At 31.5% G+C, this 21337-nt stretch overlaps 2 protein-coding genes across 3 annotated transcripts; one reads left to right on the forward strand and one right to left on the reverse strand.

Annotated features, from left to right (window-relative positions):
• Positions 1 to 981: 981 nt before the first annotated feature.
• On the reverse strand, positions 982 to 10144 carry LOC106661438 (isocitrate dehydrogenase [NADP] cytoplasmic-like). Its single transcript, XM_024225571.1, has 9 exons — positions 10003 to 10144; positions 2831 to 2946; positions 2622 to 2766; positions 2344 to 2543; positions 2151 to 2285; positions 1990 to 2093; positions 1770 to 1927; positions 1619 to 1712; positions 982 to 1496 (listed from the first exon to the last, which is right to left on the reverse strand). Exons 1-9 carry the CDS (start codon positions 10079 to 10081, stop codon positions 1214 to 1216), a joined length of 1314 nt encoding a protein of 437 aa, XP_024081339.1. The 5' UTR covers positions 10082 to 10144; the 3' UTR covers positions 982 to 1213.
• Positions 10145 to 12604: 2460 nt separating this feature from the next.
• On the forward strand, positions 12605 to 21008 carry LOC106661439 (sesquipedalian-1-like). Of its 2 annotated transcripts, none has more exons than XM_014384832.2 (5): positions 12605 to 12812; positions 16672 to 16878; positions 20214 to 20402; positions 20476 to 20635; positions 20699 to 21008. In XM_014384832.2, the coding sequence occupies exons 2-5, from the start codon at positions 16674 to 16676 to the stop codon at positions 20820 to 20822; spliced, it is 678 nt and encodes a 225-aa protein (XP_014240318.1). In that variant the 5' UTR covers positions 12605 to 12812; positions 16672 to 16673; the 3' UTR covers positions 20823 to 21008. The 2 variants fall into 2 exon arrangements, with proteins under 2 accessions (XP_014240318.1, XP_014240320.1); XM_014384834.2 differs by having other exon boundaries at positions 20497 to 20635.
• Positions 21009 to 21337: the final 329 nt, after the last annotated feature.

Genomic DNA, 21337 nt, shown 5'->3' on the forward strand with positions numbered 1-21337 from the left:
AGAATATCACCCTGTCAGAGTTATTAATGTTGAATAATTCAGAGCAGCCACCTATAATTTTTACTTTGGCAGACCTCTTCATAGATACATCTTTTATTTTTTACTAGGGTATTTTAAGTACGAGGTTATATGAACCCTCGGGGTGTCGGTTTTTGTAAAAAAAAAAGCCCATTTGTGTTGGGTTTGGATGCAGGGCTGCTGGATTCGAACCCAAGAACTTTACAGTGATGAGCAGTGTGTCAACACCTAAACCATTGTGACCACCGACACCCTTCAAGCCCCCCATACACCTACGAACAAATTGCATAACTGAGGCTGTTGTGCAAACAATTTTATAATGTATGGTGTTGTTTGAGGTGTTGTGCAACTAGTTACAGAAACTCAAAACTGTTTGAAATTAATTGCACAACGCGTGGCATTGCACAACTGTACTAGAGCACTACCATTAAAACAAGATAAAAGTAACTGGAGCAAAAAAATGCGTACAATGTATGGGGGACCTTGTTTGCACAACAGCCTGTTGTACAATGTGTGTGCACGATTTGATCGTAGGTGTATGGTGGGCTTTAGGCACATCTTTACAAAGTTAATTAGTATACTAAGGTACAATACTCTTCTAAAATCTCATAAATCTTCTGCCTGGACAGACAGTCATGTGCTAGATTGAAATCAATAAAGAAGTGATACAGATCGATGTTATAGTCATGGCACTTCTCATGTGTAACAAGCAAGAGTTTATTGTTTAGACACAGAATAATGTTATTGTCAAGATAAAAAGTTTCGAATAATAAAGAAAATACCAACCTAGAACAAGAATAAATAAGTAGGAAGAGGAAAAAAGAGGTATAGAAATAACAAATAAATTCAATTTCTTTATTTTTTCCAATGATTATTTCAAATTCCATGGTGTCTTTTTAAATATTTGATGTGGAAAATAACAGCTGATCTACATTTATATAAAACTAATTTTGTTGAATTTGATCGTAGACCTAAATGATCACATATTACATTGTAAAAGTGTGATTAGTGGTTAACATTGTAGAATTTGACGGTATGGCACAATTTATCTAAAATATATTTTTTTTTTGTATAATCCATTTATTAGGTGTGCATTATGTTAAATATCACATTTGTACTGAGAGGAACAATAAATATTTCAATTCGAAGGCTCGTTTGTAATGAGATTTTTGATGTATTTTTATCGATTGAATATTTACCCAAGTTTGCTTGCAAGCTTCTCCTTGATCGCCGTGAGGAAATCTTCTGTGTTGAGATACATTCCCTCCTTAACGTTGGCAAGCCCGTGTATACAGCCAGCCAAGTCTTTTGTCATCTTCCCACCCTCGACACACTCGACACATGCTTGCTCGAGGCGTTCGGCAAATTTTGCAAGTTCGGGCGTATTGTCAAGTTTCGCCCGGTGCATCAGACCTCTTGTCCAGGCAAAAATTGAAGCTATGGGGTTAGTCGATGTCGGTTGCCCCTTTTGGTGCATCCTAAAATTTAATTGGATATTTGTTATAAGTAATACTTGCCACGGATGTTCCAAAAACAGTGATAAGAAATCATAAGCGAAGTTCTAAGCCAAAAATTATCTAGGCATAAATTTAATATTCACCTATAATGCCTTGTAACAGTTCCATGGGCCGCTTCTGCTTCAAGTGTCTTGCCATCAGGGCACATCAGGACTGATGTCATGAGACCCAATGAACCTATTTAAAAGAAAATAATAAGCAAATGTATAATTATTACATTATTTCAATTTTTACCATATCCTTGAGCAACTATGTCAGACTGGACGTCACCATCGTAGTTCTTGCAGGACCATACGAATCCACCTTTAGACTTGAGCGCCTGTGCCACCATATCGTCAATGAGCCTATGCTCATACCAAATCTTGTTTTTCTCGAATTCAGACTTATAATCCCTGATTATTAAAAAAATTAATATCAACTCTAATTGATATAAATAATGTTCAAAAGAATATACTTTTCATAAATTTCCTGGAATATGTCCTTAAACCTGCCGTCGTATTTTTTCAAGATTGTATTTTTGGTTGATAGGTAAAGAGGCCACTTTTTCTGAAGGGCTACCTGATAAAATTGAAGATATGATTAAAAGTTGAAATATCTGGGAAATATGCGACGGACCTGGAAGCTGGAATGGGCAAAGGAAGCGATGGAGTCGTCAAGATTGTACATCGCTAGGGCGACGCCAGGACCTTTGAAGTCAAACACTTTCATCGTTTCAACCTGTCCTGATGTGCTCGTGTACACTAATTCAACCTAAGAATGTGAGTCATGTAAGTAATTTTTGTTATTTACATGGCGACAGAAAATTTACCTTTCCGGGTCCTTTAACAACAAAATCAGTAGCTTTGTATTGGTCGCCATGAGCGTGCCTTCCAATTATTATCGCCTCGGTCCAGCCAGGCACCAATCTAGGAATGTTCTTACACAGAATTGGTTCTCGAAATACGGTACCACCAAGGATGTTCCTAATTGTACCATTTGGTGAAAGCCACATCTTTTTCAACTTGAATTCTGAAATAAACATGAAGGTGAAGCAATTTTTTTTTAATCATAATACAATATTTTATATTAATAAAATATTTTCATTACCTTCAACTCTAGCCTCATCTGGTGTGATTGTGGCGCACTTAATGCCAACATTGTACTGCTTGACTGCATTGGCAGCATCGACTGTGACCTGGTCGTTAGTCGCGTCCCTATGAGGCAGTCCGAGATCATAGTATTTACAATCAAGCTGCAAATCACACAAAATTACCCTGTTGAAAACCAAAGGGAAAATACCCAAGTTAATATTATACCTTCACATAGGGGAAAATGAGATTTTCCTTAATGTTGGCCCAAATAATACGGGTCATCTCGTCACCATCCATCTCCACAACAGGATTCTTTGCTTCAATCCTATTGTCAGTGCCATCTAAAAAAGGTAAAACTATCTTTTATCTCTATTCTATTGCGTGGAGCGAAAGCTTAGACTTGGAAGATACATATCATGAATAGAATAGAATCATTTGAAATGTGATTCCACCAAACAATACTAAGAATATCCTGGAGCAAATTTCAAATAAATGAATGCGTACTTCAGAGCAAATACTGAAAGAAGCCTCTTATCTAATTTTAAATACAGGAAGACTATGTCTAGGACTAGGACCTAGTCTGCACCTACTCCCTTCAAGCGATTACTGCTGTTCATGACAGATTCTCCATCAACCCTCTTGTACTCTTGTTGGAGGGACACCATCAACATGAGTGTTTAGGTAAATTTAGGTACCCAGAGGGCAGTGTTGGGCAAAAATTAGTCTTGTCTAATGATTAATGATTGATCACTCAGTCCGTTAGTCGTGATTGATAGTGTCTATAAGTCTGTAAGTCATAGCAAGTGACAAATTTAGTCATTAGTCGACATATGTGTTTGATGGCTAAATTAGCCATGACTAGTAATTAAATACGAGGCATGACTAATTTAGTCACAATATAGTTAGTCATGACTAAATTTCGATAAATCATGTTCAAATGGGTGCTCAAAAAATGAAAAATACACTTCATTTTTAAAAAAATTTCTAACAGAAATTTATTTCATCAAAACGAAAATTCTTCAACACCTTCTTTAACAAAAATCAATCTTCCAATTATAAGTAAAACTCCGTCGTTATGAAAAGCCAAAAAATAATGATAATAATAATAATAATACAATAAAATAAAATAATCCTAGAACAAGCTACGCTTTGAAAAGTAAATATGTTTAAACCGATCAATGGAAAAAATATTTCTTTGAATTAAAATTTATTCCACTTAAAAGGAGAGATTTCTACATTATTTGGAAAATACACCATCTAGGGGTCTTGATTGTAATAAAACAGACATGTAGAATAATTATATAACTTTAGTTTTCGTTTATGATAACACTTTTTGAAGTGGCCTTGAGCACGACTCTCATCTCAAAATTTTTATCCAAAGTCAGTTGGATTTTGGTAAGTTGGTCATTGTAGCCAGAGTTGGGCAAAATCAAACTAATTCAATCATGATTAAGAATTTTGATTGAAGTTTAATCATGATTGAATTAGTCACGAGTAAATTAATCATTGTATGATTTAGTCATACCTCATGATTGAATTAATCATGATTAAATCATATAATGATTAATTTACTAATGACTAATTCATTCATGATTAAACTTCAATCAAAATTCTTAATCATGATTGAATTAGTTATATTTTGCCCAACTCTGCAAGAGGGTAACAAAAAGTAGGACAAGGCAACTAAGGCCAGGACATCCCTACCTCCAGGCTTAACCACCGCGATCCAGCTCTAAATTACAAATGCTGGAATTGCTGGTGGATTGCAAGAAGTTATAGGTTCAATTCCGTACACATGCATGTGCAGATTTGAGCTTATAAATCAGTACTCAGTAAAAACAGAAAGATGGCCTATTTAGAACATAATCTTACAGGTCCACAATACAGAATTCCTCAGCTGATTAAAGAAAAAATTTAGAGAAAGAGGAATAGGTCGGAAAAAAATGTCTTGGTTATAAAACATAAGAAAGTGGACAAACATAAAGCTGGATTGTTCAGACTTGCTGAAAGTAAAGAACAGTGGAAAATAATCATAGCCAACGCTGGGAGGACTGAGATGACGAACAAAAAGGTGTATTTTAAATGACATTACATTTGACTGTAACAAACTACAGCTGAAACTTTAAAATAAACTTTAATAGAAAAATCTACTTTAAAACACCATACACACCATACGATACATGTATAATATATATAAAAATACAACCTATAAATAGTAAAGAAAAAAGGCACTAAATTATATAATATTTATCATTTAAGAAGCACATAAAAAATTCACAAAGAAATTATCGTTAAATATCATCTCATTAAATATAAAAAACATTGATTTTTATATTATCTTTTATCTACCATTTTATGAAATGAAAATACACATTTTTTCTTTTTAAATATCTATATTCAATTCATGTCTGACCATGACCTGTGAATATCTGATCCAAAAGTCAATCAATTCAAACTGAAAAACACACACGATCCGTGTAAAACAGATTAAATAGCTGAATACATCATAAATAGATAAGCAAATTTTTGAATAATAGAAGTGCCTTAATTTATCACCTTACCTTAAAAAAAATTTTGAATAACCTTTCATTATCTTTTGCCCCCTTAAATCTAGATATAAAAATATACTGAACTTTTTAAAAGCAAATTATACGTTTTTTAATATTCAACATTTCACATATTCCATTAATTTGTTGTAGGATAATTAATTAATTTTTTTTTTTTTTAATGGAATGCTAGTGTAATAGATTAGAAGGTTAGCTCTTGAGGATATAATGAGACACAGTGCTAATTGCTGGTTTTTAAAAACAAATTAACAGCCGTAAATTAGAATAAAATTAACATAACATCATACAAACATGTCACAATACAAAGTGAGTGTTTGCAACGTTCCAAAATAAAATGCTCAACACGCAAAGAAAACAAAACGGGTTCAACATAGGATTAAACGTTATCTAAGCTTTATCTAGATAAATGTAAACAGCTAAAGAATTGAAATGTGTGTGGTAAATGTTTTATCACATCAGTCTTGAATAACTCGACCCACACAATGACGCCTGGTAGAACAAAAAGTTATCTTATCGACTGGTAGGGAGCCTCATTTCCCTGGAGGAAAAGACTCACAGTTGCACACGTTTAAGCATAATCATCTGTGGATCTAAATGATCCAAGTTGAAAGTGAGGCACATATACTTTGTTTTTGCTTCGAAGTTCTGTATTTTTTACTTATGGGATAAATTGATTTAATTCCTGCTTCATTCATGTTTAGATAAATGTTAATCAAAGTAACTTTTTTTTATATTTGGTTATTAACATTTCATGGTTAACATGAAATCTTTATTAATTCTTCACAATAAAGCCAAGTAACAGCTATGTCAATTTATAAAGACATGATTTTTTTTAATACATAATTATTTTTATTTTTATGTTTATATTTTTAATACATAATTTTTACCATACTTTAATGGAATTAAGCATTTAAATTTTTTGTATTATTTAGGTATTTATAAATAGTATTTAACCTTTAAGACTATCATTAATCTACTTTTTTTACAAAAGAAATACTAATATTACTTGCTCAATCAAATTATTTTGTATTTAAAAGGGGGATATCTTTCCATTAGATACTAGAATTATCATACACATTATGGTTCAATGATTTAAAAGACAACAAACACTTACACAACATAATAATATGAAAATTCATTGAATTATTAAATATAAAATTATTTCAAAAATCATTTTGGAAAAATTGCTCACCTCTAGAAGTTGTTTTATTTATTTTTATCACACAATACTCTGAATATTGTCCAATTAAACTGTTTTCTAAATTACAAGAGTTGATAACTAGCTTGAGAAAAATTTTAAACAAGAATAAAAAATATTAAAATGTTTTCTACAGAATCCTGCAATACAATTAATATATAAGCTCTTCTTTATCATATTTGTGTTTGTATTTATTTTTTTATAATTCATTGAGATGTTTTCAAATGGAGGAAAAAAACCCAGACGGATACACTTAAAATAAAGGAAAAAAATTATTAAGTAAATATTTGTAAGCAAATCAAAACAAGGGATAAGGATATGACACTCTTGTATTTTGTCGGTTAGAACTACTGTAAACAAAAATAATATAAAAACCCATTCAAAGGTTATTGTTTTAAACATTTTCAACAAACAATTTCAAAATTTAATTAAAATCAAATCCTCATTGAACTGAAACTGATTATAATTTTATCGCAAAAACAGTGCAATTTAAACATTAAACCTGTAAATGTATCCATATTATTTTGTTGGACAGTTCTGAATTGTTTTTATTTTTATAGAAATCTTGCCTTGAGAAAGAATCACATAGACCTGAAACTGCTTATTAAAAGGTAAACAATTGTATTTTTTCCCCAAAAAAACTCCAGAACTTTATAACACAATCAATTTAGCATTTTTCCAAAAAGATAATTTTTCAGGCTGGAATTGTAAAGTTAAGGTCCATCCTAGGTAAACTTTTAAGGATTGAAATTTTTATGTTTAGACCTTTAGTACAAATTCTATTTTTGTAAAAACTTTTTTTTTGTTCTCCCACTTCATCAAATTCAATCGATTTGATGATTCAATCGATGATTCGCAGTTGTAGTAGTTAGTAAATAGGTTTTTTTTTATATCACATTATGGACCAACGCCTATCTAGTTTTTTAGGTTTATTGTACCACCATTTGCGCATTGTTCACCTTCTACCTTCAATTTGCTAGGTGGGTAAAACGGGATAAGACAAATTGTAAAAACCACTATATTTTAAAATGTGAAATAACTGCACCAATTCGATTGTTAACAACAAAACAAATTAAAAAGTTTACAAATAGACAAGTAGAATTAATTATCTCAATGTTGATGTCAGTTTTCAAGATGTTTAAAAATACACATTGTATTTAAAAGGAAAGGATTTCCTTAATAATGTTTTAAATCATTTATACACAGCCTGTCAGTCAAAAGACTTACTGGCATATAAAAATCTTACCTTAATAATCTTTATTTTATTTTGTTTAATAATTTGATTCTTGTACAAAAACTAGTCAGGTACATAGTTTGAGTATAAATTGATAAACAGTTACAATTTACAATTTATCTCCCCCCCCCCCTAGAGACAAGCAACGTTCATACAATAATGAGAATGTATCTGTCAAGTTGACTATGAGAGAAATTTGTATAAAATAACATGAGCTTTATACTACATAAAGAAGATTAAACTGTGGAGACGAATTAACAAAAGCCTAATATATTTAATTCAATTATAGTGAGCACATTTTAGATTTCGAGCAATTTGAGCACATTTTGTCTTTTCTGAATGGAATCACTATTTTTTATTGGTTTTCTGATGTGTAAATTAGTCTAGAGTTGAGTTTCCAATTTTCAAGACTAGAATTGCCTTGAAATACTTTTCTCGAGTTGATTTGTAAAAAGTACAGTACAACAGAAAATGAGGCCTCCTTTTCTCTGTTAAAACAAGGGGGCAAAGACCATCTGAGAAGAATTTGAGAACTTTTGCCCATTTAAATGCAGGGCTGGGTGTCGATCACTGGATAGCTGTAATTGTCTGAACATCCTAATTAATTTAAGATCTTTACAGCATTCGAGAAATGTAACTGAACCACCAAAATTATTAATGTTTCGGAAGTGAGAATTCGAACTGGAAGTAACTGCCAGATCTATGTATATACTTTATGAGTTACTTGCAAATTTTATAATTAAACCTGATCTTTTTTTTTTTTTTTTTTGTATAATGAGTTCCACACTTAGTGATTCCCTGATATGCTGAGTACCAATCATCTATAGAAATTTTTTTTTCAATACTTGTGCCTAATTAAATTGAATATCTTTGTCTTCCACATAGAAGACAAAGACCCGACTATTGTAACAATGTTTCTGGAGAGATTCATCAGGGAGGGAGGAGAGCAGCACCCACAGAACTTTAGCATTTGGACAAAAATAGTGACTTTTAAGGGTATGAAACCAGTCTCCATTCATAGGCACTACCACAGTTTTTTGGTTTTTAGGAATCTTAGCTGTACCTTTTCAACTTCATCTGCATAACAGGAAGCCCAGACTTCTCCCCCATACAGCAGAACCGAACGAACATTGTTTTGAACCGACCGTCCGATTTTTCAGATTTATAGAAATCAAGTACATTTAAAACTCAAGGGTTTGTAACAATACTCTTTGTGACAAACTGTTCCGCTGCTTTTCTGAATTTTCCAGAAGATGAAAAAAAGCAACTCCCAAATGAATAAAATTGTAGCGTAGAAATCTTTTCAGCGTAACTAATCCCAATTTATGAAATTCACAACTATGAAATTAGGCATCCATCCGTATATAGGCTGTTATATCTACAACACCAGCTTGTGTCTACCATATTATTAACTCTAATGCCTTCTGTACCATGGGAAAGAATTTAATTATACCTTTAATGAAACCTTATTTAATTATACAAAATATGAGAAAAGGAGTGGGCCTAGCTTTCCACCCTGCAAAACTACCCCCCCCATCAATCGGATCTGATAAGGCTACCTTCTGTTTCTATACTAATTCTGGCGGATTCACAGTTTTTTAACCATCCTGATCAATTAAGCCTTAACTAAGGCTTTTAGGAATCTTATCTGTACCTTTTCAACTCCATAGGTTTATTTCTTTACCTAGCATACACATTCTCTTAAAAATTAAAAAATAAATTTGACCAAAATTCAATTTAATTAAAAATTAAATAAATAAAGGCAAAATGGACTCCAATCAACCTAGAAAGTCTGGCAAATTTTGTCACTTTCAGCTGTGTTTTATTTTTTACAAGTCATGTTGTTTTATAATAAAACTGAAAAATATTTCACACACGTTAAGTTAAAGGATTAAATTTGAAAATTTAGCCCTAATACAAGAATAGTTTGTAAGAATGACTAGAATATTTTTATTTTAAAAAGGCTCAGGATGTTGGCATACAGAGTTGATTGAGCCAATTATAACGATTTAAAACCCGTTTTTTAAATAATTTTCAGTTGAAATTCTAATAGTTCCAAACCTAAACTAGGTTTATTGAGTATTTATAATTAAATAGTAACTGTACTTACATCAAAAAAGCGCTAAAATTCATGTTTCAGCATGAAGATGTGGTTACTTTTTTTAATTTATATATATAATGTAGCATTTATCTGCTTTTTACAAGATGCGGTTTTAAAGTATTTTAATAATTTAATTTCGTAATAATAATTAAGTTGTTTCTTGGGTTTTGAATGTACGAAGCCTTCCAAACAAAGCACATCTCGTGGAGCAACCCGGCTCCTGTATCGTTTCGCCAACGGCAAACGAGATACGAGATTAATTAAATAATTAATTAATTATTAATTAAATGCACTTACATTTCCTGTTTGAGGCGAGGAACGCTGGTTCAGTACGGCTGGCGTGCCGTAAAAGGTTTGTCAGCTTGGAACAGGACATGTCTATGTACCGGGGATCGTTGCTCGTCTGGCCGACGAACGGACGAACGGATCGTCCCACTCCCAAGCTCAAGCTCTAACCTGGAACAGACGCTGGTGGGGATGCGGTCTAAAATTTCCTAACCAATTTTGATTCAAATGACGTTCCTTTTGGTTTATTCCAACTGTAGTTTCATCCTTAACACACAAACATCATATATTTTTTAAATATATACATACTTTAATAAGTATGTTACATGCTGGCTTGTCTTCTACTCCATGATTATATGAAAAAAATCATCTCTTCGTAGCTAATGAGAAAGAACATGATCATTAACAACCTCATTTAACGATCATTAAATTATTTGAATGAATATTTATTTAATTTCAAGATAAGATGTACAGTTCTTATAGCAACAGATGGACCAATGCATGATACAATCAGCCTAATAACAAGAAATTTACAAATAATACAAATCAAGAAAGAGAATAATTATATTTTTTTTTTTTAGTCATCTTAACAAAAATATATTTTTATTCTTAATTAATTGATTAACTATTTTTATGCAAAGTGAGTTGGAGGCTCTGGGGCCCTATCCAGATGTGGGTTCAAGTTTTGCTGAGTTTTACTCGTGACACTAATTTTTCATCTCAGCCTCACTTTACATTAAAATAATTGAACAATTAATTAAAATAAAAAGAGAATAATAATAAGTTTATTAATAATTTACAGATGTAAAAAAAACAATTAAACCAAAACTTTTTTGGATTGTTCTACTTACAGAGGTTTTACAAAATTCATTAAAATATTTATTTATTAGAATACAAAGATACAATAGCCTTTTCTTTTTTTCTTCATTAGTAGAATAGTAAGAAATATGAAAAAGTTTAGGGATGGTTAATAAAATTATAAAATAAACAGCAAAAACTGAGGCATTACAAAATTCATTAAATAATTATTTATTTATTAGAATAAATAGTTACAATATCCTTTTCATATTAGTAGAATAGCAAGAAATATGCAAAAGTCTAGGGATGGTTAATAAAATTACAAAAGTAAACAGTAAAAACTGAAGCTTAAAAAATTCATTGCAATAATTATTTATTTATTAGAATAAATAGTTACAATATCCTTTTCATATTAGTAGAATAGCAAGAAATATGAAAAAGTCTAGGGATGGTTAATAAAATTATAAAAGTAAACAGTAAAAACTGAAGCTTAAAAAATTCATTGCAATAATTATTTATTTATTAGAATAAATAGTTACAATATCCTTTTCATATTAGTAGAATAGCAAGAAATATGAAAAAGTCTAGGGATGGTTAATAAAATTATAAAATAAACAGCAAAAACTGAGGCATTACAAAATTCATTAAAATAATTATTTATTTATTAGAATAAATAGTTACAATATCCTTTTCATATTAGTAGAATAGCAAGAAATATGCAAAAGTCTAGGGATGGTTAATAAAATTACAAAAGTAAATAGTAAAAACTGAAGCTTAAAAAATTCATTGCAATAATTATTTATTTATTAGAATAAATAGTTACAATATCCTTTTCATATTAGTAGAATAGCAAGAAATATGAAAAAGTCTAGGGATGGTTAATAAAATTATAAAATAAACAGCAAAAACTGAGGCATTACAAAATTCATTAAAATAATTATTTATTTATTAGAATAAATAGTTACAATATCCTTTTCATATTAGTAGAATAGCAAGAAATATGCAAAAGTCTAGGGATGGTTAATAAAATTACAAAAGTAAATAGTAAAAACTGAAGCTTAACAAAATTCATTGAAATAATTATTTATTTATTAGAATAAATAGTTACAATATCCTTTTCATATTAGTAGAATAGCAAGAAATATGAAAAAGTCTAGGGATGGTAAATAAAAAAAAAGAAAAAACAGTACACACTGAGGCATTACAAAATTCATTAAAATAATTATTTATTTACTAGAATAAACAGTTACAATATCCTTTTCATATTAGTAGAATAGCAAGAAATATGAAAAAGTTTAGGGATGGTTAATAAAATTATAAAATAAACAGCAAAAATTTTACTAATTTAAAAAAATATATAACTGAATATCATTTGATTCGAACATTTATATTTTTTAGACAGATCAGGATGATTGGAGATGATCAAACAAGTCATAACCCATCAGACCTTACCTTACCTTGGTACAATATCATACATCGCAAGTTCAAAACAAAAGATAAACATAAAAAAAGCAAGATTTTTGGTTTTTATATATTTATTTTTTGAGATAGGTATAAGAAATATTTACATACTAAACAAATTAACAAAATGTCCAAGAGAGAATAAATGACAAGTAGAAAACACAATGATGTACAGAAGTATTTTCCTTCATCATAAATTATGACAAATTATGAAATTACAAGTGTTTTAAATAAGTTTTATTAAATATTTAGAATAGTATAACGTTTATTTAATGCAATTGATCTATTTTTCATTATTCCCATTTATTGATGTCATTAGAATATTGTGTAGGTGGTGTAGTAAGGTCGGCAGAGGGATCCGCTATTCCATATCTATTTGATAGCGTTGACAGTTGGTTATTTTTATGTTTTAACACGTTACTAGTAAATTAATATTCCAGTTATATTTTTGATAAACTATGTAAGTCAACTGTGATGATTAAATGCTGACGTGCACCTTTTTTCAGAGATGCCAGGAAGTTTTATTCTATGACAAATCCAGGCCTGAAATTGTAAACTTTAAGGTATTTCAACATTTAAACTTTTTTTCAGATATGTAAAGTGTTTGTGAAAATCCCATTTACGATTTTACTTAGTAATTGAATTTGCTTCTATTCTGTCCTATTATTAAAGCTATACTAACAATAGCAATTGTTATTTTAGTACATTACTAATATTTTTATTTTATTTTCAGTTTAGTATTCGTTTTCTCATTCCTTTAATTAAACGAAATGACAATATGAAATTGTTGTAATATTTTGCTTTCAGAAGGCGCAAGGTTTAGGGTGATGGTTAGCTGTAAAGCTTAATGATTGCGTTGTTCTGCTAAAATCACATGTCAACTTAACAAAATTTTTACAGCCAAATGTGAATCAATAAGGGAACATTTCTGACAGACTAAAACAATGAGGAAAGACAGATCAGGATGATCGGTAACGATCAAACTGCAAATTCACCCTGCAGACTTCAATAAAAAATCGTGTAAAGTAAAAAAAAAACCTAGAGTGAATTTTCACTTAAAAGCACTGGCAAGTCGCCTAGAAACATGTCTCACGCTTATTCAATACCCAAGTATAATATATAAACATTGCAAAAATTATGAGATTGCTTTGTGCGATTTGCAGGGTGTAATTTGGACATTAATGATTATTTTAGTCAACCTGCCCTCACTGGGTTTGTCGGTCAGGTGTGTTGGATAGTTTGCCATCTTCATTGGTGACCTTTTCAGACAAAATCATATACAAACTAAAACAGTCAGACACAATCAGACTACATGTTAATTTGTAGGACTCGACTTAGAAAAATAACAGACACCTGGACAAACCTGGTGAAGTGCTGAAATGCTTCTGTCAAACCAACCCATCGAGGATAGGCATTCCGAAACAAGCAGACACATTGCAGATCCTCTGAGGAAATCTCACAATACAAGGTTGTTGGACTCTGAAAATCCCATTTGTAAACATTGAATATAAATGGTACAAGTATACTGCCTTGTGATACCCCAAAGCAAGCGATGTTAGATGCTGTAGTTATTTTGTTGAGATATTACGTAGCAAAAATTGGGGAATAAACCCCAGGATAACAGAGAGAAAAGCTCAATTTAGACAGACTTTAACGAGTTTAACCAAGTTTCAGGGAGGAACCCTTAATATGGTACACTATATTATTACATATATCAAAGATGGAACGGGTAAAGGCTACATCCTAGCAAAAAACCCTGAACTGGCTCCATCTTCCAAACTGAGGTTCATGCAATTTCTCTGTGCCCAGTAGTAGATAAAGAAGAACGTTAAAGGTGCACATTTTTATTTTCAGACAGTTAGGCAGCTATAAAGGCACTAAAGCTCCAAGCTTTTAGCTCCAAACTAGTGGTGATGCTGGAAGGTGCAGTTTTCCTCACTGGAGATGGTGCAATGCCAAAATGCATTTGAGTAGTTTAACAAATATATGTATGAAGATGGACCCAATAAGTTACCCGATACCGGTTCAGCATGGAAGTGCCTAAATTACATAAGAGCTTAGGAAAACACAACAAGGGCATGAAGATGTATGTAAAAGGAAAAGAAACTCAAGCACTTAATAAAAGCATCAGGTATCCGGCCACTGCCCTCTGAACTATCGTCTAAAGAAAATGGGCACAGCAGTGACAGAATGATGTCAATTGTGCCAAGTGAAACCAGAGACCTCAGCACATCTTTTGTGAATTCGAGATACTGTACCGTATATAGTATACCAAGTGAGACTTTGGTAAGGCAAGTCTCACACCCAAGAGAAGTGGCTCCTATGTGTTTTCCTGCAGTTCTGAGACTTTCAAGATACAATACAATTTATACACCCAACTTGAACTTGCAAGAAGAAATGCCAAGACACAAGTTTCTTTATATTCAAATAAAAGACTTTATGAAGCAGATCAAATGAACTTTTACCTGACCTTGCTCCTTTAAATTCCCACTTGTTTAATGGGGAGAAAAAATAACTTCATGCATTGGTAAATGTAAAAATTGAAAGAATAATATTTTTAATCAAAACCCAAGGAGTTGTACCACCGGTAAATTGAGCGGCTGGCCTTTAACTGACAGTTATTCATTGGGTAGAATGGCCTATTCTACAATTGAAAATACTCTGATGGACAAAATAAATGCACCACCCTTAACTTTAAATGTATTTAGGTGTTTCATATTTTGCATACCAAAAATAGGTTTGGTTGTACAAATAAGACATTTAAAAAGAAAATGTTCACTACATAACTCTAAAAAACAATTATTGATTTTTTTAAAAATTAAAAACTGATAAAAACGTAAAAAAAAGTTTTTTGTCCCATTTATTAATGAGTAATTTCACCTCTGGCACAAATCACGCCCATTAAACGCCTTTGCGTTTCTTGGAAAAAATTTCTGATAAAATGCTGAGTGATTCTTTCCATTTCATCGTGAACAGCTTTTTCACACTTCTAGGGTGTTAGGACATAGGTTTCCTCGTCATACTCGTCACTTAAGTTGGTCCCAAATGTGTTTGATTGCGTTCAAATCTGAACTTAGAGCTGGCCACACCAAGTCCTCAATTCCAACCTTATTCAGGTAGTTATCAACAATACATGATGGGGCTTGGCATTATCCTGCATTAGCAAGAATCTCTCACCGATGTGGGGGGGGGGGGGCAAATGGACATGTTGTTTGATTATGTGTTGTAAGAACCTCTGCGAAATTACAGAACTTCCTCGCACAACAAGGAGTGCGCAGGATGTGTTGGTATCCAAGGAAATGCCACGCCCAGAACATTCAATTATCCCCTGAGAACCCTTCTGGGGAAGACTAACTCTCACCTCATCTGTAAAAAGAACTCGTCCCCAATCTTCAATGTCCAATTCATATGTTCCTGTGTGAATTGAAGCCTGGTCATTTTCTGAGCTGTGGCAAGAAGAGGTCCACGAGCCGGGTGCTAGGCTCTGAGGCCAGGTAATTGAGCCTTCTTCTTACAATCCTGGAGAAAATCGAAATATTTTGGACTTGTCATTAGATTTCTTACAACATTTCCCAAAATGTTGCAGTTTCATAGAGCCTGATGACAGATGAATCTATTATCTCTCTTGTCTGTAGGCATAGGACACCCTGTCCTGGCCTTCTAGTGTGAAGTCATGTTTCTCTGTAGCGCCAAACACCTCTTGTAGAGTGATTTACACTTAGTCTTCTGGCGACTTCATGCTGGTTGAATCCTTTCTCTAGTAATGTTATGTCCCTGACACTCAAATGCCTGACTGGAGCCATTGAAAGAACGTTTAAAAATAAGAATTATTTCACTACTTTCATGGTCCGCTTGACCAATTAATACATGACAATTAATTAAGGTTTTTAGTAGAGATGAAAAAGTGAGGTCTTTTAGTTGAGGTCACGATAGCTCAGGTGGTAGAGCAGCGGCGTATCTAGCCGAAGGTCGTGGGTTCGAATCCCTCTCGTGCCATTAACTTTTTTCATCTTAACTAAAAACCTTAATTAATTGTCAAATAAGAATTATATTAAATGAAATCAACAAAGGAAAACCAAAGCATTATTTACTGTTTATTTTGACTATGATATCTCATAATTACGTGTAACTAATGTAGAAAAGATTTAATTTTAAACTAAATAAATTGAGTGGTGCATTAAATTTGTACATCAGTGTAATTGTATTGTATATATATTGTATATGTACAACACAGAATACACATGAAAATTCAATTTCTTATAAAGAATTGCAGTGGCTTAGTTAGAAAATGTGAAATTTAAAAAAAAAAAAATTATTGTCATTATACACCAAAGATCAGGGCATTATTTTTTTAAAAAAATGTTTTAACATGAACGTGCATGTAGTTATATGATTGTACATAAATGTATCTCCTGTGTCCAGTGATGAAGATCAATGAGAAGAATCTGGCGGCTTTTGCCACTTCCCCGACCTGCATCGACAAAGAAGGCTGGCTGGTGAAAAAGGGCGAGGTAAACAAAGGCTTTCAAAAGAGGTGGTTCATCCTAAAAGGAAATTTGCTCTTCTACTTTGAGAAAAAGACTGACAAGGAGCCGACTGGGGTTGTAATCCTAGAAGGATGTACTATAGGTAAACAAAACAAAAACAATAAATTTTAATTGTTATATAAAGTAATAAAAAATAGAGTTCTTTGTGGGGAACTAAATCATTTACAACTTTTATTAATTCATAACCGAATAACTTTTTGATATTTCCAGTTAAAAAATATAATTAAATTTAAAAAAAAAATTAATAGAGGGAATCGTGCTGAATGCATAAATTTTACATGTAACAACAAACCCTGACTAGATGTTATAATTTTCATCTGTCAGCAGATTCCTAGTTAAACCGCTATTCTAATTGTTTCTTGTCCTTAGTTCACTCATTAAAGTTGGTTTGTAAGCTTATGGTTTTTTTGGGTTTTTTTAAGCAAAAGGGGTTGCAGGTATAATTTTTATTATACTCTACTACTATTGTCATAAACAGTTGGCTAATTATTATTTTTTTTTTTTTTCAAGTCTTCATAATTCATATTTTGTATACTGCATTCATATTCATTTAATAAAACTTTGGATGTTGTCAATATTAATATACACTGATGGACAAATTTAACACACCACTCAATTTATTTAGTTTAAAATTAAATCCATTATCTTTCTACATTAGTTAAAGGTAATTAGGCTCTATCACAGTCAAAATAAACAGTAAATAATCTTTTGTTTACTTACTTTGTTTCCTAACAAAGTTTAATCCTATTTAACAGAAGACTGAGTATAAATCACTCTACAATGATTGATAAATTTAAAAATATAAACAACAAAGAATTTGGGAAATGTCAGATATTATAATCGTAAGCAACTTGTTTTTGATAAACACATAATATTATGTAACGATGGAAAAAGCCATTTGCGACATCTTCTGAACCCCACACTGCAACACCGACAATTTGACAATTAGACAAAAACTTTTAGATCTCTATAATATAATTTTTGATAAGGGTGTTGTGATGACAGATAGCTTTAAGACAGCAATAATATTCCCATTGTATAAAAAAGAAATTTTAATGTTAGTAACTACAAGGGCCTATCATTTAGTAATGCAATAGGAAAATATTCACAAGCATGGTACTAGATAGTCTTACATACTGGGTGGAACAAGAAGGTTACAAGAATTCTAAGCTGGGTTTAGGAAATATTCAACTATAGACCAATTACTTACCTAGCACGTATTGTGAAAATAAAATTTGGTCAAAAATGAGGAAAAGCATTTGCGTTTTTTGTAGATTTTTCTTCAGCATTTGATCGCATTGACGGACAAGCTTGGTTAAGCTAGTCTGGGCTATCAAGCAAAATGCTGAGAACACTTAAAAATTATTATCAAGGGTCACATGCATCTGTAATGAATAAGGATGGTCTATCACAGTGGTTCACAAACTTTTTCTGTTTCCGGTGCCCTTAATATATCAGAATATTTCTACGGTGCCCTAAGTCAAAACAATGGTCTCTTTCAGCGTGAACTTTTTATGATAATAGTAGTAATTCATTTTCGATCCAGAAAAGCATTGATATAATTAAACCTCATGTTTTGTCTGCAATTTTATTTAATGAATAATCAAAACTCCTGTCTTTCTTGTGAAATTGAAAAAATTATCTTTTGAAAAACAATTACACACCTAATAGCAAAAATATAATAGGGAATACTTGTTTTTTGGGAGGCGATAATATAAAATCACAATTGCAGCTGTCTCGTTAACTTCCTTATTGAAATTGGATGGCCACTAGGGTTTTATAAACGGGGGTTCAGTTTTTAGATTTTTTTTTTAAATTTTATAAATATGAAAATAATAATAAAACATGTTGTAAAACCCTAGAGAGCCGCAGTGCACAGTTTGGGAATCATTGGTGTATCAGAAAGTCAAAACAAACAAGCATGCGACAAGATTCTGTGTTGTGTCTGCTAACCTTTGTGTCGTTTCTTAATGATATTTACGTCTGCTTGGATGGTGGAATAAATTATTGGTCAAAATAATCAATTTGAAGGATACTGTAAAAAAAAGGAACTTAATTGTGAATTTAGACAAATCGAAAATAATTGTTTTTAGAAATGTAGGTAAACAGGCAAATAATGAGAGATGGTGGTATGGAAACAAAAGGATAGGAGTGTTTGATGCTATAAATATCTATGTTTGACAATTTCTTCAGGGAATTATTAAATTAACATTTTGAACCTAAACACAAGTCTTTGCGAATCGAATTAAAGATAATTTGGTTTAAAGAATACAGTAAATCAGAATACAAATTTGGGTTAAAAGCAATGTAATGTGGGCATAATTATAAGAAAAGATAAAATGAAATTAACCAGTTATTTTAAAAAAAAGTATTGAGTTCACAAAGTTTATATAAACAGCTTAATCTAGAAAAGAAATACATATATTGTGACTTAAGAACAGACCAAATACACATAATAGTGAGTTATTAGACAAGATTAGCTGCCATAAACAGTGGGCTTTTTTTAAATTAAAAAATCAGTTTTCATGATATCATAATTCATATTTTGTATGCAAATCCATTTAGTAAAACTATTCAATATTAATATGATTATCTGGAAAACGGGTCTATACTTGTTTGAAGGAACATGATGGCAAGTTGAATATTTTCTGTCAATAGGGTTTTTTTTTCACAAGTAATTTTATGAAATGTGATTTTATCTATTATGTTTTTATCTTATATTTGGTATAAATGATTATAAATTTAGATCATTGATAAATAAACATAGTAAATGTAGATCATGGTAATGTTGAAGTGTTATCCCTTTTCAAGTAGCGGTTTTAGCTAACTGTGTTATCTTTTAATGAATTTTTCATCGCCATAATAAGGTCAAATGTCTCCAGTGTCAGATTATCTTATATTTTATATTGTGACTCTAATTTTAGAATCATATTTTTTTTTTTAATAGAATCTTTATAAACTAGATAGAAATCATTAGTAAGAAAAATAATTATGTGTTTAATAATTATTCAGAAATCGTGAGATGTGGTCTGGTGTGATGTAGGTTTCAGAAAAATATTTTGTTTATCGTGCCAACGTTTCGATCTTTATTGAGATCATCTTCAGGGCCTGGGATTTACAAACATTGCTTAAATTTAACAAATACATTTAGGATGTGGAAAAGTGAATTTATACAATGCAAAATATATTTTCACATTTCAAAATTCACTTTTCCACATCTTAAATGTTGTATTTGTTAAATGTAAACAATGTTTGTAAATCCCAGGCCCTGAAGTGATGATCTCAATAAAGATCGAAACGTAGGCACGATAAACGATGTTTTTCTGAAACCTACATCACACCAGACCACATCTCACAATTTCTGAATAATTATCGATTAACGTCACTAATCACCACACATATGTGTTTAATTTTCAGAATTGGCTGAGGGTGAGGGTCAATTTGGGTTTAAAATTGTATTCCACGGTCAAGGAAACAGGACTTACGTTTTAGATGCCGACTCACAAGAGTCGATGGAACAATGGATGAAATCTTTAGCGTGTGCAAGTATCGACTATATGAAAGTGATGGTCACCGAACTTGAACGACAGCTCGAAGAGATGGAAGGTACTTATTTCACCTCGGAGCTTTAAAATAAAAACGACCTAGTAGAAATATTATGTATTTTCTTTTCAAACAGTCAATGTACCTTTTTCAAAAGGCGAGATGGGCCAACCCGTACCGCCTCCGAGAACAAGGCATAATCCTTTTAACAGAGCGAGCCCGTCTAGTTCTCATGCACGGTCACACAGCATCAGGTCAGCTCCGGGGAGAACAGATCTCGACAGTCATAGGCAAAAGTAATTCTTCTACATCTGTTAGCTTTTTTTTTTTTTTTTTTTAATATTTGTTATTTCTTTTAGAAATTCTTCTTCCAGTGTGTCTTTTAGAGATGTGCATACAAGTTTTGGCAGAAAGATTCTTCAGGATCTGAACGAGTGGAAACATAAGCAACGCCAACTCCAACAGCCTTTGATTCAGTTGTGAAACAAATGAATTTAAAATGTGTACCTCCTTAATCTTATTGTTGTATTTACTTAATACACACTTTCCCTTCCCTATTTACAGTTGTACTCATGTTTTAATATGTTAATTGTAAATTTTAAGTTTTTGATTTTTAATTCATATTTTGTATGTGTATCCATTTAATAAAACTATTCAATATTAATATAATTTTCTGGAAAATGTGTCTATGATTGTTTGAAGGAACACGTCAAGTTGAATATTTTCTGTCAATAGGGTTTTTACTAAAGTAGTTTTATGAAATGTGATTTTATCTATTATGTTTTTATCTTATATTTGTTATAATTGATTGTAAATTTAGATCATTGATAAACATTGTAAATGTAGATCATGCTAATGCTGAAGTGTTATCCCTTTTCAAGTAGCGGTTTTAGCTTACTTTGTTATCTTTTAATGAATATTTCATCGTATTTCATCGGGGTAATAAGTTCAATTGTTTCAAAAAAATTCTAGCCTAATCCATGACCCAGGACCTCTCC

The sequence above is a fragment of the Cimex lectularius genome, unplaced genomic scaffold (assembly GCF_000648675.2).
Source record: "Cimex lectularius strain Harlan isolate CLEC.00 unplaced genomic scaffold, Clec_2.1 scaffold16, whole genome shotgun sequence".
NCBI classification, from domain to species: Eukaryota; Metazoa; Arthropoda; class Insecta; order Hemiptera; family Cimicidae; genus Cimex; species Cimex lectularius.

Bases quoted from the DNA above. Each gene is read 5' to 3' on its own strand.
- LOC106661438 (XM_024225571.1), bottom strand. From the start codon at position 10,081: ATGTCCTGTTCCAAGCTGACAAACCTTTTACGGCACGCCAGCCGTACT. The intron at 2,286-2,343 runs GTAAATTTTCTG...TCACATTCTTAG, and splicing joins TTGTTAAAGGACCCGGAAAG to GTTGAATTAGTGTACACGAG. The intron at 1,928-1,989 runs GTATATTCTTTT...TTTAATAATCAG, and splicing joins TTCCAGGAAATTTATGAAAA to GGATTATAAGTCTGAATTCG.
- LOC106661439 (XM_014384832.2), top strand. From the start codon at position 16,674: ATGAAGATCAATGAGAAGAATCTGGCGGCTTTTGCCACTTCCCCGACC. The intron at 16,879-20,213 runs GTAAACAAAACA...TTTAATTTTCAG, and splicing joins CCTAGAAGGATGTACTATAG to AATTGGCTGAGGGTGAGGGT. The intron at 20,403-20,475 runs GTACTTATTTCA...CTTTTCAAACAG, and splicing joins ACAGCTCGAAGAGATGGAAG to TCAATGTACCTTTTTCAAAA.